General features: G+C 37.0%; 3 protein-coding genes and 5 non-coding genes across 9 annotated transcripts; 4 read left to right on the top strand and 4 right to left on the bottom strand.

Moving 5' to 3' along the window:
* The first annotated feature begins 34 nt into the window (after positions 1-34).
* On the top strand, positions 35-3,782 carry ifet-1 (Translational repressor ifet-1). Its single transcript, NM_001384075.3, has 10 exons — positions 35-214; positions 263-453; positions 501-604; positions 655-740; positions 789-898; positions 945-1,784; positions 1,833-2,380; positions 2,426-2,506; positions 2,552-2,621; positions 2,668-3,782. Exons 1-10 carry the CDS (start codon positions 42-44, stop codon positions 2,748-2,750), a joined length of 2,286 nt encoding a protein of 761 aa, NP_001369844.1. The 5' UTR covers positions 35-41; the 3' UTR covers positions 2,751-3,782.
* A 444-nt stretch (positions 3,783-4,226) lies between these two features.
* On the top strand, positions 4,227-4,299 carry F56F3.t1. Its single transcript has one exon. It is a non-coding gene; the product is annotated as a tRNA-Arg (tRNA).
* Positions 4,300-4,376: 77 nt separating this feature from the next.
* On the bottom strand, positions 4,377-6,074 carry mstr-2 (Ubiquitin-like domain-containing protein). Its single transcript, NM_065507.9, has 6 exons — positions 5,937-6,074; positions 5,687-5,889; positions 5,358-5,630; positions 5,157-5,277; positions 4,699-4,833; positions 4,377-4,651 (listed from the first exon to the last, which is right to left on the bottom strand). The coding sequence occupies exons 1-6, from the start codon at positions 6,033-6,035 to the stop codon at positions 4,457-4,459; spliced, it is 1,026 nt and encodes a 341-aa protein (NP_497908.1). The 5' UTR covers positions 6,036-6,074; the 3' UTR covers positions 4,377-4,456.
* Positions 6,075-7,807: 1,733 nt separating this feature from the next.
* Positions 7,808-12,352, top strand: ndg-4 (Nose resistant-to-fluoxetine protein N-terminal domain-containing protein). Of its 2 annotated transcripts, none has more exons than NM_001027448.4 (12): positions 7,808-8,050; positions 8,412-8,516; positions 8,565-8,655; positions 8,848-9,005; positions 9,113-9,406; positions 9,634-9,811; positions 10,059-10,320; positions 10,366-10,469; positions 10,517-10,655; positions 10,887-11,079; positions 11,468-11,610; positions 12,066-12,352. In NM_001027448.4, the coding sequence occupies exons 1-12, from the start codon at positions 7,810-7,812 to the stop codon at positions 12,213-12,215; spliced, it is 2,058 nt and encodes a 685-aa protein (NP_001022619.1). In that variant the 5' UTR covers positions 7,808-7,809; the 3' UTR covers positions 12,216-12,352. The 2 variants fall into 2 exon arrangements, with proteins under 2 accessions (NP_001022619.1, NP_001022618.1); NM_001027447.8 differs by having other exon boundaries at positions 10,887-11,085; positions 12,066-12,351.
* A 463-nt stretch (positions 12,353-12,815) lies between these two features.
* Positions 12,816-12,959, bottom strand: F56F3.8. The gene has a single exon (NR_052251.1). It is a non-coding gene; the product is annotated as an Unclassified non-coding RNA F56F3.8 (non-coding RNA).
* Positions 12,960-13,278: 319 nt separating this feature from the next.
* On the bottom strand, positions 13,279-13,396 carry F56F3.9. Its single transcript, NR_052250.1, has one exon. It is a non-coding gene; the product is annotated as an Unclassified non-coding RNA F56F3.9 (non-coding RNA).
* A 1,280-nt stretch (positions 13,397-14,676) lies between these two features.
* Positions 14,677-14,739, bottom strand: F56F3.13. The gene has a single exon (NR_052248.1). It is a non-coding gene; the product is annotated as an Unclassified non-coding RNA F56F3.13 (non-coding RNA).
* Positions 14,677-14,739, top strand: F56F3.12. Its single transcript, NR_052249.1, has one exon. It is a non-coding gene; the product is annotated as an Unclassified non-coding RNA F56F3.12 (non-coding RNA).
* Positions 14,740-16,128: the final 1,389 nt, after the last annotated feature.

Here is a 16,128-nt window from a genome sequence, read left to right as displayed (position 1 = left end):
TTGAATAACTAATCATAGACATTCGATTTTTCAGTGTAAATATGACTAGTCATCTAGACGACGAAGGCCTACACCCAATGGTCTCAACCCTTCTCGGAGGGGGCACACTTCCGACGGTACCGTTCAAAGCGTACACCAGAGAACGAATGATGGAACTGAGAACTACCAAAGCAAGCATGACGAGGCCTGAAAACCTCTCAGAAGATTTCAATGGGTTAGTGGTACAGTACGCAAAATATAATTGCATAAAATACAATTTCAGCGAAGATGGTAAGTTTTCTCCTTTGAAATGGCTTGAACACCGTTGGGAAATCGAAGGAATTAAAAATCGTCCGATGTCGAAAAAAATTGATTCGTTATGCGCTGGCGCTGATGAAAATACGGGTTTGTCTCCACAACGGAGAGCATTTAGCAGTGGCTGCAAAGCACCAACAGACGACAAAGGACGTGACGGTAATCAGCTTGGAAATACGAGTTTGATCATAAACTTTATTTTTCAGGAGAGTACGAAAGATTGGGAGGGCATGGAAAGAACTGGAGAAACGGAAGTACCGGTGGTGCCGATAAATTTGCTTCGAGAGGAAATGACTTCAAACCATCCTTCGTACGCAGTTTCAAAATATAATGTTTCATGTTTTACCAAACATTTTTCAGCAGAAAGGTAACCAGCTTGAACGTGGTACTCGTGGAGCCGAATGGAAAAAGGATACGACACGAGGGGCAAAATTCGCACCACGGAGGTTAGTATTGAGTAGTAGCTAAAAATAATGCTGATATTTCTAATTCAGAGAGGAACGCCTTACGAGCTTGAGCGGAAGTGAGAAGCTGCCAGAATGGGCTGACGGTCCCACTACAATGGACGATATGATTGAGTTGCGCGGATTTGATGAACCAAAAAGTATTCCTAATGTCTCCTATTTATTTTATAATGTTATTCTTTTCAGAAGTGAAGAACAAAAAGAATCCAAAGGAAAAGAAGGAGAAAGAAGCTGTGAAAGCTCCGGAGCCAGTGGAGTGCGTTGGATCCCGTCCGTCATCAACTGGTCTCAAGACTTCTGAACCTATTGACGATCCAGCAATTGCTTATTCTTCTTCGGGAGGAGGAGCTCTTCCGGCTACGGATCAGGAACTCGCGGCTCTTCTGGGATGTCTTGACATTCAAAAAACATCAAGAAAGATCGATGGCGACGATATGGCTTGGGCGCACAAGAGTGAGGAAACTGCTGGAGGAACTAGTCGTCTCAGTCGGTTCTTCGCAAAGAAGAACAAGTCCCCTGAATTGGACGCTATGCTTTCGTCAGTTGGAGGCGGAAACGATGAAAACGTGGCTAATCCAATGCTTGCAAGACTTTTCGGTCATAGTGGTGGTGATAACAACGCTTCATCTTCTGGAGCTGGTGATATAAAAGGAGGAATGCGGTTGGAAGATTTGGAGAAAGGCATGGAGTCAAAGGAACCTTCAAAAGTCAGTCCATTGCAAGATCCATCACAACAAGCACAACTTCTGCAACATCTGCAAAAATTCGCCAAACAGCAAGCAGAGTCTGGTCAGCACATACATCATCATAGACAACCAACACCACCAAATGGAGGTCCACAGCATCAACAACATTTGCATCACCCTATGGTTCATCCTGGAATGCAAATTATCGCAGATCCAAGCCTTCTTGCAAGCTTCGCACAGAATCCAGTGATTTTGAATGCCTATGTCGAGAATCAACTTCAAGAAGCAGTCAATGCTGCAATTCGTGCAAACAATGGGCAGCAGCTTCCACCACAGCTTCGTATGTTAAGCATTTTTGAATACATTTCATGATTGAATTATTTTTCAGATGAGCAACTTCGTATGGCATCCATGCGTAACAAGGCTTTCCTACAGTCTCAGACTCTCACTTTCGTTAGTCTTCAACAACAGCATCAGAACATCCAGCAGCATCAGCAACAACAACAGCATCATCAACACAAAGGTCGCACTCCTGCTATGATACCTGCGTCTGTGCAGCGGCAATTGCAGAAGAGCTCCTCAAATGCTGATCAGAAGAAAGAAAAGACGAGTCAGAGCCCGCCAGAGAGCAACCAAGAGACTTCCGACGCTCATAATCAATCTGATGCCATGAACCAACTGAAGAAATTGCACATGCAGCAGAACTATGCCAATATGGTGCAGGCAATGAATTCTGGAGTCGGATGGGCACGCGGAAACGGCGTTGTTAACGGACAACAGCAACATCCACAGCAGCAACTTCCACCAAATGTTCAAATGCTGATGGCTCAACACCAGCAAGCTCAAATGCAGCACCTCAAGATGATGATGTCCCGTGCTCAACAACAGCACATGTTGATGGCAAAGATAGCTCAAATGCAACAACAGCAAGCCCAGGTACTCGTTTTTTAAATCAATACAAAATTATATTTTCAATTTTAGATGGCTAACATGCAAGAGAGACAGGGACCCAGTCATAATCAGCAACAACACCAACCTGTGGTTCCATCCGAGCTGTCACAGGTGCTTAAATCGAAACGTTTGCCTATTAGTATATCCAATTTGCAGGTCGGGCCAATTCAAACTCCGCTTGAGAAGCTGCTGGCATCGGTTGGAGTTCAGGGATCTCAATTCACTGGTTCGTGCTAAAATTTTCTAATTTTTTGCTAATTTAACTTTTTCAGGGTCCGGAGATCGAATTCCATCGTCGGTCCGTCCAATGTCTCTGGAAGATCTCGAGAAACAGTTAACAGCTGTTCCAAAGTAGAAATATGGGTTTAATTCCCTAGTTCATAATAGCAACTTTTTTTTTGTTTTTCCTACCTTCACATATATTCAACCATGTTTATCGCTTACCATCCACCAAGCGGGTACACATAGTCATGTATTCGTATTATTTTTTTCTTCTCTCTTGTTCATATAATCCCATCTCTTTCTGGTCCTTTTCTCCCTCGTGTCCCATCAAAATTTCGCTTTACCGTCGCTATTTTCTTCGGTTTTTTGTTGTTCGGCATTTCACTGAAATCGAAAAAAACAGCGGGGTGTCCCCCCACAACCTTTGTTGGTGATCCCTTGATAGTTTCCGTAATGCCCCATAATAAGTTTGTTTCCTTTTTTTTAATTTTTACTTTTCTAATTATGTTCCAAGTTTTGTTATATTGACGCATCTTCGACGTGTTTATATATTGGTCCCCGCTGCTCGAGTGAACCTCGATAGATTGTAAAGCGAACTTCAGTGAATTCAGAATGATTTGCATTTTTAGTTCATCAGAACTCCATTCTCAATGATTTCACTTCTTTTCCCCCAACCTACCGCCTTTTAGAACACACTGTTCTCTCTTCCTCCCCTTTTCTTGTAAGCTGGTTTTTCACTTGTTCTTCCCCTCACATCTACCCAAATCCCTTCGGAAAGTTTGTATAAACACCTTCGTAGAGAATTTCTTGCATCCCGTCGGATGCGTAGAGGATCTCTCGAAAATGCGAAAAGTTTTATAAGGGTACACTCATTTTCAATTCCATCTCCCACTCAATTTTACATCAGATTGTCCCTAAAACGTTTTTGTACTTGTACAAGTTTGGTGTCCACATTTTGTTGGATCTCGTCCACTCTTGTTCTCATTATTTTTTGTCTCCTTTTGTGCACCTCCCATGTTGTGCCACGTTTTTCATAAGCAGTTCACCATTCCAAACAGTTTTTTGTAGACACATTTTTCGTTTTTATTTTAGAAATGAGAGGTGATGTGTTCTATAAGATGGATTTGGATTTGGATAAAATGAATAATTGAAGAAGATTTTAAATTTTTGGTTTTGCAATACATGGCGAATACAGAAGGAAAGTGAACTAGCAAGACTCGACTAAACCTTTTCCGAATTCTGGGTTTGAATACATATGTCTAGGTTTCTATTTAAATATAATTGATGTTTCTTCGTTTCCTAGTTGTTAAATATTTTTGAATTTAAAACTATTTCAAGAAAAGAAAGAAAAACCTGTGAAAGTTGCAAAAACTAATAAGCCTACCGTATTCACAGGTACGGTAGTTGAAAAGTTTCTGTCGTGCCAGAACCAAGAGTCGCATTTGATGCAAGGAATCTCGGAGTCTAGTTTATAAAAAATTCCAGAAATAAGTTATAAATTTACAAGACGCCGAATTGCTTAACCATTAAGAGACAACACCGAGAGAGCGTTGACTGTTGGAGTGTGGTGCCTGCTATTTGATATCCTTTCGAGGTGTGCTGCTCTCGTGGCCGCGTGGCCTAATGGATAAGGCACCAGACTTCGAATCTGGGGATTGCAGGTTCGAGTCCTGCCGTGGTCGAAAGTTTTTGCTGAAACCATGATTCAAATGTTATTTTCAAGATAAAGTCTTTAGTGGAATTGATTCATGTTTAAAATCGAGTAAACTAATTCATTCAAAATCATATTTCTTTCATTTTGTAAAAACCGAGTTCTTCTAATTCCTAATTCTTCTTTTCCTATGATTCAAACTTGGCTTTTCTCCATCCGCCATCTCCAACTTTCGAGTTATTCTTCTTCAATTTGTTCCGTCCATCCTGCTTGTAGTCAATCACACATGTATGATTCTTTGGATGACGATGACGATCACAGAAGATTCTAAGACACTTGCAATGCATGGTCTGTTGAGCTGCGGAGAGCTTCTTGAAACAAGTCTGAAATTTGATTTTATTTTGATTTCAAATACAATAGAAACACTTACATTACACTTGGTCTTTCTCTCCGCTTCGAATTTTTTCAAGTTCTCAAGCAATTCTTCTTCGCTGCTCGGAGCAAGAACCATCGAACGGCGGCATTGTTTGTGTTCCTCAATTGTTTCAGGTGGATCGAAGAAGAGCTGTAATATAATAAAATAAATCTTCGTAGATTTCATATTTTTCACGCAAAACTCTTGCCACTAATAAACTTTTCAGAAATTTTTAATCGAAGCAGAAAAAAATAAGTGCGCGTCTTTAAAAAGTACAGTAACCCACTCCTCGTTATTTTTGGGAAAATATGCAATTTCTAACTTGATTAGTCCTCCCGAAAATTTAAAAAATACTTTCACACATTTGAGTGTTTGAAAATAGTAAAATAACTTGAGCGGGTTACTGTACATGTTAAAGGCGCACACCTTCTGGATAATGCCGCCAAATGTCTGCTGCTTAACTGGCATATTACCTTGAGTTCTTTTTCGGTAACAACCTCGGCATCACTTTCCGGTTCACTTCCAGAGCTGACATGAGATGAAACTGTAGACGGCGAAGACAACTCTCCGGGAGGAGTTGCAACCGGCGAGAATCTGGAATTACTTTGTATAAAACTGCTTTTTGAATATTCAAGCGTTTCACGGTATTTCAGAGAAACATTCCAAAAACTCACGTTTGCGCAGATCCGATTTCAGAATCAACCGGTGTTCCAGACAAGATTGGTGCGTGTTTCTTACGGCGAAGCAAAGTTTTCATTCGATTTCTAGTGAACTCATTTTCCATTTGCTTCTCCGGTGTCCAAAGACTTGCATTTGCATCTATGCCACTCATCTTCTTTGGTTTACGATGTACCGTATGCATTCCTTTGATCTCCTTTCTCAGTTGGTCTTGGTTAGTTGGGAAAATTGGTGGCATCATGAGTAAAATGTCAGTTGTAGTAGGATTGCTGAAATTCAGACATTATTATCAGCATTTTTTGTGTCCTTTTTTGGGTTCACTTACGTAACAATTCCTGTGCTCATTTTAACATTCATCGTGATTTTTGCATCAGAATTAATTCCACAATCAGTCATTGTTTTGTTATTATCCTTGAGCTCCATTCCTTTGAAAAGCAAAACCTGTCGATTGGTCAAAACCTCGGTTTCTTGTTCAATTCGATTTTTGAGAATGCTAACTGTTTCTTTATCTTTCATTTCCACCACAATCTATAAAAAGAGCTGATTCTTTTCACTCAAATTTCGCGAATACATACCTGTTTAACTCCTTGCATCACACTGCTTACAGTAATTTTCACAATTTTATCATCGTTTGGAGATACCATTGGCGAATTGTTTTCACTTGATGGATCCATGATATGCTTTGATGATCTGGTTTATCGATTATCCGAACAAACTTGGGAATGACAGAAAAAGTGAAATCGATTGTTTTTAAATACAACTTTTTACCGTAAACGTGAATGTTTTAAAAAATTGTTTTACGTGAATTCTTTAAAAAAAATTGAGTTTAATATTTTTCTGTTTCTATGCCACATTGAGAGAATTAAATTGAAAAGTGGCGGAGTTCTTTCATTATCACATAAATATCACCGAAAGAAGAGTTAACACATGTACTAATTATTGCGATAGGTCAATTGGCAATCCCATTAACACGGAGGATGTAAATGTCTGCGTCTCATCAGTTAAAAACAGTGACTTGGTCATGAATGACCTCTTGTTCCCTCATTTGGTATGGTAAAAGAGGAAAGAACTGTTCCCGAAACAAATATTTTGTCATTTTGCTTTTTTATTGATTTCTTCCTTCTGCAAAAAGTTAACTTCTTTAACTTTTAATCCCTCAAGTTCCTATTCAATTTGTCTCCAAATTATCGTTTCATGCACTTTAACACTGTCACAATCTGTAATGATAACAATTGTGGCAGAGATTCGGATACGCATACAGTTAGACATTTGAATGTTATACACTATCATTCTATTCTAATTCGGCGCAATGTGCAGAATGACACTTTTACAGACGATTTTCGCTTTTTTATATAATTTTTAATCAATGAATGTCAAGCTGTTCTAGGACTGAGAAAGGAAACATTGATTTTTTTTCGCTGAAAAAAAAAGAATGATTCATAACAATGTTTTGGAAATTGTTTTTCAGTTTTTGATTGATTTATCACAATTACACACTCTGCATTTATGACCCCCAAGCGTACCAAAAATACGGTTACAAAAAGGCATGCGCCTTTAAAGACTACTGTAATTTTAAACTCTTATTGCTGCAGAATTTTTTTTTCGATTTTTCATAGTTGTTTCACGATTTTTTTTGAATTGAAATACGCGTGTTTTTGTCCTATTCAAGTTTTAAATGAATAAATCAATTAAAATTATTTTTTATCAAAAAACTATGAAAAAACTATAAATATCCCGCAGCAACAAAAGTTTGAAATCTTTCTTGAAAGCGCACACTCTTCTTTACAACTTTCGATCGTGTCGAGACCGGCTACTGTATATTATATTACAACGATCTGAACCTTTTTCTCCAAAAATTCCACTTTGCAAATCTGTCTTATTCCTCTCCATTATTTTGAAAAAAATCACTTGAATGCCAATCAAATTCTTATCAAATTATATCAGTCAATAAACTTTCTTCTCATTCAAGAACAAGAACAACGTTGCCTTCAATTTCACACATTATAAAACAAATTATAGTCTAGTATTTGAATTTCGTTGTTTTAGAAATTTCGAAGATTTCCTAGGAGTTCTAGGTGTATATCTAAAATTATTTTTGATTAAAATCTATTCTTTGCCTATTAAAATCTTCAAATTTCTCATTTGAAAACTATTTTCATTAGAAATTCCACATAAGGGCGCTAAGAGGGCTGGAAGAGGCGCCCTGTGTCGCCTCTACCGCTAATGAACAAACGACGTGCAATTTCCGAACACTAATCATTAATCGAAAAAAAGAAAATAAAAAAGAACAGAGATTCTTATCAAATTTGTCATTTCTCCGTCTTTTTTTCTCTCATTTTTATTGGGAACACTGAAACACATTCACAAGTGAAAGTGTCAAGTGGTTGCCATTTTAATTGAAACATTTTCTTTAATTCTTTTCAATAGATTTTTTTGTGTTTTTCAGAGATGAGGACGTTCCTCATCACCTTGGCACTGTGCCAACTGGCTCTTTCTTGCACATTGTGCCATTTTCGTACTCCGCCACGACCAAGACCATTGGATCAGTACAAGCTTCCAAAACTAGGTGGAAAGAATTTGGATTTGGAGAAAATGCCAAAGTTTTGCAATGCTTCGAAGGAATTACCAGTGATGGATTCGTGTAAAAAGCAATTTGAAAAAATTTTCTGCTCAGCGGATAGATGGACAGGTAGGGTAAAAAAGGGTTTTTTTTTGTATCCAAAGATTTTCCAATAAGCTTTTGAAATCTGTGGATAACGGAGTGGTTAGTAATCTAACAGAAATTTTAGGCAGGCAGGCACGTCTTCAAGCCTACCTGAAATAATATGTACATTGGCATTGGGCATGTTTGTAGGCACAAGTAAGCCATTTTGTAGGTAGACAGACAGGCGCTGTTAAAATTTGTTCGGTATTATATAATTTAATAGGAGGCAGGCAGGCTCGTAGGCAGGCGGGGATGAGGCAGGATTTTTTTGACTTTTTAGGAAACATCTCTGTTTCTTTTGCTTCGAGATAAATCGAATGTCTATTTACATTCCTATGAGTTTCAGACACCTTCGGAGGATGTCAATCAATTGCCAATAAATCGTTGAGTGAGCAAGAACAATGCTCAAAATGTGCTTATCAAAAAGCTAATAACGGATGGGTACTCAAGTGTATGAAACTTTCATAATATAAAAATATTGAATTAAAATAATTTCCAGGGTTTGATTCACTGGGAAAACCTGCTGCAGGTATCACTGATGGAAATTACTATTGGCTCGGAGATTATGAACTTTGTGCCGCACTTGCAAGGTTAGTGAAATCCTTAAGTTTTAATTTCAAAAATTTTTCGAGCTCTCGACAAAATTTACATTTTCCAAATTATGCCTATAATTATTTTCAAAGTTAAAGAAATTTGTTTGGCGAATTTCCGAAAAGTATTTTGAATTTATGACTTTCATAGCCAAATCAAACTTTTGTTCGTTTTTGAAACTTTTTTTACAGCGATGGATCATTTGACGGTCAATATTGTCGTATTGAAATGGAAGTTCCAGACGCTGGAGTCGAATCAGGATGCCCTCAAACTGATCCGTTATCGATTATTCTTGGTGTCTGCTTCCCATCCGCTTGTTCTGTTGCTGATTTGACAACGGTTTCATCGAGTTAGTCAAGTTCTTTTTTTGTTGAATGATTTCTTTGTCCCGAACAAAAAGAAAAAACTAACTATAAGCTGAACTTAATTTTGAAAACAATTCCATAAATATTGCAGTCTATCTCCCGTATAATCTGAAAGTTGAATGCGAATCTCAAAATCGCTGGTCATTTGTCACTGTTTTGCTATTAATAATCCTGATGGTTTGGATTGTTCCACAGGCAGTTGCCACATTTCAAACATCTTCAAATGACAGCATTCTCTCATGTTTCTCAATTCCTGATAATGCAAAAAGAACGTTTTCGACGAGAAGAGAGTCTCCGAATCTTCATGTTGTACACGGATTGGAGTTTTTGCTCTTTTTCACAATTGTCAGTGGAATGGTATACAATTTCATGCTTCCTTATATTGGTGAGATTTCAATTATTTCAGTAATCAATATATTTGAAATAATTATAGAAACTCAAACAACCTTTTTTTTTTCAAAAATCGTAAATTTTCTTTTTAAAAAAACCGAAGCAAAAATTCCAGCCAAGCGTAGATTGATTTAGAAACTGTAAAATATAATTGTTATGAACAAAAAAGTATTGCCTACTTACATGCAACTTTTACCGTACTCAGATATTGAATATTTCCAGAAAACGTGGCATTCGCATTCGAAGGAGTATCATCATTTCCAATGCATATTGTCAATAATTACTCGTATCAAATCGACGGTCTTCTTGCACTTTCAGCATTCTACACAACATATTTGTTGTTTGGAAATATATTGACTCTTCGTTCTGCATTCGATTATATTCTCATGAGATTATTCAGGTTTGATATTTTTGGAATACTTCATACAATGTAGTTCCAAAATTTTGATGTGTTTTTATTAGGCGTTTTACCGGGACTAGCTCATACTCGCCAGAAAAATGCTTTTAAAAAAGTTATGTCAAGATAAAATTTTAAAAAGACAACCTAAGCCTAGACATAATTTTTTAAGGCTTGAAAATGTATAAAAATTACATCTAGCAACGTTTCCCTGACATTTTCCAACCAAAATATTCATTTAAAATCCCAGATTCTGGCCTGCATACATCGTGTGTGTCCTATTCATGTATGTAATCTTCCCTGGAGTCTCATCGGGTCCCATGTGGATTCATACTGATACAGTGAATCGTTGTGGGTCTGGTTGGTGGAAGAATATTCTTTTCATTAATAATTGGTTCAATGTCACTGACACTTGTGTTGATATTGGATATGTTATTTCCATGGAAGCACAGTATTATGCTATTCTCATTTTTGTCATCTTTCTGTCTTCCAAGTATCCATTGTTGACTCAGGTACCCAGATTTTAAAATCAAGCTCTTTAAACAACCGTACTTCAGCTATTTGCCTACACAGTTTTTGGATCTTCAATCATATTCTCATTTGTAAGAGCATACAGTCAAGAACTTCCACCAGCTCCCATGCTTACTCTGGAGCCAGTACCGTAAGCTTCACTAATTTGTGTACTAATTTTTAAAAAATTAAATGCAGACTAACAAAAGTGTATGCAGTATTCGATCAGTTGTTGCTCTCATTATTTGCCAGAAGTAGCAATTATTGTTTGGGATTCATTTTTGGAATTGGATGTGCTACGGCTTCTGATGAGCTCCGGGAATCTGGGCTTTCTTATGTAAGTTGGCTTGAAATTTGGAAATTTGAAATATAACAATTTAAAACAAATTAGAGTAACCTAAATGTCAATTAATTAAAGTAAAAAATGGTTGAATGACAACATAAAATTTAGAAGAATTTTTCAAAGTGCAATACTTGTATTTCCGTATTTTCATAAACTCGTTTTAAAGATTTTTAGCTTTGAATTTCAATGAATTATAACATTTTAAAACATTGTTCAAGCTTTCAGTGTATGCACAAATTGCTGGCAATCATATGCATTGCATTTGCAGTTGTTCCATTTGTTGGAGCATTCCCATATTCAGCATATGCCTGGGTTTCTAACTTTGAAATCATGAATGCATCCTACGCAGCACTTCATCGTCCGATGTGGTCATTTGCGTTGCTCTCATTCGTTTATCTCTGTCATCATGGTGCTTTTAGTAAGGGTGTTTTATTATAAAAAGTAAAATGCTTTAAAAAAAATTGGGTTGAGTTTTAACAATATGATTATTTTTGCTGAAATTCTAAAAATATTGAAAAGCCTTGCTAAAAATGGAACTTCACTGTGCTAGTTTGCCATAGAAAAACTTTTCAGAAAAGCTTTGAAATTTTTAAATTAAAATGTTTCAAACAGTTAATTACTCAGTTTTCATTTAAGATTAAATTTTCTGAAAAAAATTGGCAATATACCAAAACTTTGGTCGGATATTTTGAAATGTTTAGAAATGTTTAGATTCTTTTATTTTGGTATTTGGTTACGTTGGATATACTATAAGTATAAGTAAATATATTCCTGTATACAAAATCCAAGTTTTCCCAATTTTCCAGAATGGCTGAATGCTCTTCTCGAATGGAGAGTATTTGCTCCATTGTCCAAAGTCACCTGGATTGCACTTGTCGTCGCTGAGCCAATCATTCTATATTTCTTCTCGTCCCTCAATAAACCCGCATACGCAACACATTGGAGTACGGTAGGTCTCTTTCTTCTTTTTTCGGCAAAGCACAAGAGAATTGAATTATTGATGAGTTGAAGAACGGAAGGGAGTATCAGATTGATGTGTGATTGGCATGACACCCCCTCCGCCAAAATATACACACTTTTTATTCATGCGATGCTTCCTAAATTGATTTGAAACTTTTGGACAATGTGCCGAAAGTTCAGACTTTTACCGGAGATTTCGAAACTTGAATTTAAAATTTCAGATCCCTTTTCTCTCTTTTTCTATTTCAATCATTATCCGAAAAAGGTGTGACAAAAAGTGAAAGAAAAAGTGAAAAGACAAATGTAGGGTACAGGTGTGTATTTCTTCACAAATAAAATGACAAATCAACAATCTCAAATGACCCGAAAAATGTACTACCCCACTCTCACTCAATTCTCCATCAATTTCCCTTCATTTAACACAGGTGTTCCTTTTGTTTTCAGATGTACACCGCCATTTCAACCGCTCTTCTCGCCTATTTCGTCGCAATGTTCCTTGACATTTTCGTGACGAGACCCATCAGATATTTGATTTATCCAGAACAAAAGCATCGATATGCTCAGGCACATACTCAAGATCAAGCAGCTCAATAGAATGATGTTAGAGAAAATGGAGGAAAAGGAACACGGGTTCATAATTTTTTGTGTGATTTAAAAATCCTTACGCAAGCTTGCAATACTTATTTTTGATACAAACTTTATGAAAATTGACTAAATTCAGTTTTTCTTTGAGAAAAATGTGTAAATGACATTTAATATCAGAAGTTGTAGAGGTTTCCGAAAAGAAAAATTGACATTTGCCGAAGTTGCTGAGTAACAAAGTTTTCGGCAACCGGCAACTTGGCCCTGACCCATATTTTGGCTATTTTATCGAATTTACTTTAACGAGTTCCAATTGGAATTTACGTCACCTAGAAATCACTGAAACTTGACCAACTACTATTATTCTTTGGTTTTGGATGGTGCAAGCTCTACGACTTGCTTCATAGAAGGGACACAAAAACTAAAAAAAACCGAACAACTCAAATTTTTAAAACTCAAAAAACTGGAATAAAGAGAAGAACTATATTCCTGATTTAAAGCTTTACTCCTATCAGTATACTTATTGACTGTCCCTAAACCTAAAATGAAGAGGGTTTCCCCTGCTTTTTCATCCAATACTTTTTTATGTGCACTGACCTTGTCACCACCTCAATTTCTCATAAAAAGTTGTTGCAAACACACACACATAAAAGACTGTAAAAAGAGCGGATGCCGCCTGTCAATTGAAAGGTGATGTCCTCGAATTCTCATTGTTTTCATTTTCCACGCACGCACGGGACTCTCTTTATTACCTTCCCCTTCCTATGTGCAATACATGCCGACGGACGGATTAAAGGATTGAAAATAGTGACACAGACTCCATGTACTCCATCCATAAATCACTTCCGGATATTCCATAGGTGGTCCCAGCCATAAATTTTAAAGAAAAAGTGTCATGAACTGGTCATTTAGAATGGAAAAAAGTGCCGAAAGGAAGGTTGCATATTTGGAAAAAAGGTGACTGGGAATGAGGATCCCCAACTTGAAAAGATGATACATCGGTTGGATTTTAATTTATCAAAGACATGAAATATTTATAAATTACCGTACACCCTAAAAAGCTTTTTTTTAGACCCTAAAAACGTCTTCTAGTAGGACTACGTTGTAGGCACAAAAATGCTTGAATGGCTGCCTTCCATACATTTTGCCAAATCTACATTCGGAAAACTTACCCCCAAAAAAAGATTTCCCAGTGCTCGAAAAGTTGGAAAACTATTTTTTTTTCATTTTAAAAGTTTCAAATATCTGTATTATGTATCAATAATTACTATGTACACTCAACACACTCTCTAATCCATACTAATCCTCATTTCTTCACAAAACATGTCCCTTTGAGTACCTCTTCTTCTCAGTGGGATACCTGTTACCTCTTCACAAAAAGAAAGAACATAAGATGCAGATGCTGACACCCAATTACTACTTTTGTACACGTCTTGAAAGAGCAGCACCCGTGCCTGTGCACAGGTGCTACTAATTACGCATATAGTCACTATTGTTTTTTGAGCGCGCGGCTTGACCTCTCAAGAGGTTAGATGGAATTTCAGAAGGTGTTACTGTGATTATGAGATATCGAGTTACTGTAGGTTACTGTAGTTCCAGATGGCGGTATAGGAATCATATAGAAAATATGAAACTGTACTTTTATTTGCTAATTAAAGTCTAGTCTCCCGCCACAGAATTCTAGATTTTCAGCCCACCCCACCCCAATCTCTACGCGTTGGTTCTGCAGGAAGAAATCTTCCGGTTGTTGCAATTATTAATTGGGTGACAACTCTCTACACACTTGTTTTATTTTTGCACTTGCTTAGTTAGAAAAGTGGTTTGAGCAACTACAACAAAAGTTAATGCAGATGGTGATAATCCGTGTGGCGGTCAGTTGAGTTGTAGAGAGTGCAGATTTTAGACTGAATTTAAAAAATATATTGAATCAGTAAAAATGAAATGAATGATTGTAGATGACTTCGAGTTACTGCTTGTCATAAAGTTTACATTGTTTTGGTTCATACAACAATTTTGTCAAAAAATTGGCTTATCCAAGAGATCTACACAATTTCAGATATGCCGAACTTTTAAATATCTTGGAATTTAATGACAACTTCTTTTGAAAATTAGTTGCCAAAATATTGCAGAAGTTTGCTATGAAATTGCCAAAGTCTCTCAAAAATTACAAAAATTTGCCAATAATTTGCAAGAGTTATCAAAAAGTTACAAGCCTTCGCCAATAAACTGCTAAAAGTTTGTGGAAAAATCACAAAATTGCCAAAAAAGTCACAAAAGGGTTAAAATGCCAAGTTGAACTCATAAGAATATTGGCAACTACCATATCAGTCGACTCCTAAACTCCGTAACTTTCATTTCAAAACCCAATCCACCCACTTCAACTTCCATCATCGCAAACTGGACTTTTCACACCCAATGGTCCCCACTCCTCCATTCAATTTCTTTTTTATTTTTCTCTATATTGTCATCCCTTCTTCTCTCAGAATTCTTCGAATCGCCGCTGCGCCGCCGGAAGTTTCTCGTCTATAATTATGGGCCTCTCTCTCTCGGAGAAACAGACAGAGCCCCGAGAAATGAATTGTTTCCTGAGACGTTAGAAAGAGAAGCAAGGGGCACTATTGTTCAAGACAAGTTCCTGTTCAATGTTATTTATAGTTAGAGTCAGTGGAAATTCGGAGAATGGAATATAAAGGACATTTCAAATCTATAGGCACCCTGTTGTCTGATGAAATTTCAGAAGCCCAGGTAATGTCGGGATAGAGGGTAGGTGGATATATTCGCCATCGGAGAAAATCTCAAACCATGCCGACGTTTTTGGCCATGTTCTGCAATTTTGGGCATTTGTAACTTGTTCGCAAACACCTAAAACTATTCTGCAAATTTTCAGAACTTTTTGGAAAACTATTGCTATGTCATGGCACCCTTTTATAAACTATTAAAACTTTTTGCCAAAAAGCTTCAACTTATATGCAAATATTCCTAGATTTTTAGCAAATTCCTGCAGTTCTTTGATTAGTTACCGTAATTTCTTGATGAACTCCTGAAACCTTTTGGCAAAAAACTGCTTTTTTTTTGAAAAACTTCAGAGTTGTTTAATGTTGTGCTACTTTTTGGCAAATTTTTAAAAACTTCTGCCAAATCTTGTCAAACGTTCAAAAAACTTCTTAGCAAGCATTTGCAACTTTTTACATATTTTAGAAACGTTTTGAAAAGTTCTTTTCAACATGCTGCACTGTAAGATTGGTCCCAAAATCCCTTCCATTCTCACTTTCCAAAAGTGTTCACATATTTTACTTACCTTCAAATACCTTATAAGCCGTCTCACCATATGGTCACATGATGTTCATAGACTCCTTCTTAGATCACCTGTGTCTGTCTGTCCCTCTCTGTGACAATGTGCAAAGATACCGCCTGAAGGCTCCTTCCGTATGAAGACAGAAAGAGAGAAAAAAGGAGATATCCGTTTCCTATAATTAGGTGCGCGTTTTGCCGCCGCCCAGAATTTAAAAGAAAACCAAGATGAAGCACCAGCGGGTGGCAGGAGAGGGAGAAATGTATACAGCACGCTCGATTGAACGCGCTCCTTTTTGGAAGGTAAGAAAATTGGTGGATTACGGTAGAATAGAGTGATTATTGGTTTTTGATTTATTATTCTAAACTTAAGCAGTATCTCTAGACACAGGAAATTGTCTCAAAATTGAAATTTTTATCTTTAAAAACTAGGGCTTCAGTAATAGGCAGGCACGTTTTTAGGCGAACAGGCCTGCCTATTTTTTTGAATTGTGGCATAAACTCTGGTGTTTGGTGCTTGCTCGATGTACCCGTTTCATATTTTAATTAATTTTTGAAATTTCAATTAGGAAATTATAAATGGTCATGTGAGCCTAGGATAGGTTCTTAGTTCGGCCTGAAGGCAGGTATATGA

The sequence above is a fragment of the Caenorhabditis elegans genome, chromosome III (assembly GCF_000002985.6).
Source record: "Caenorhabditis elegans chromosome III".
Lineage (NCBI taxonomy): Eukaryota > Metazoa > Nematoda > Chromadorea > Rhabditida > Rhabditidae > Caenorhabditis > Caenorhabditis elegans.
This window is presented reverse-complemented; position numbering and strand designations above follow the sequence as displayed.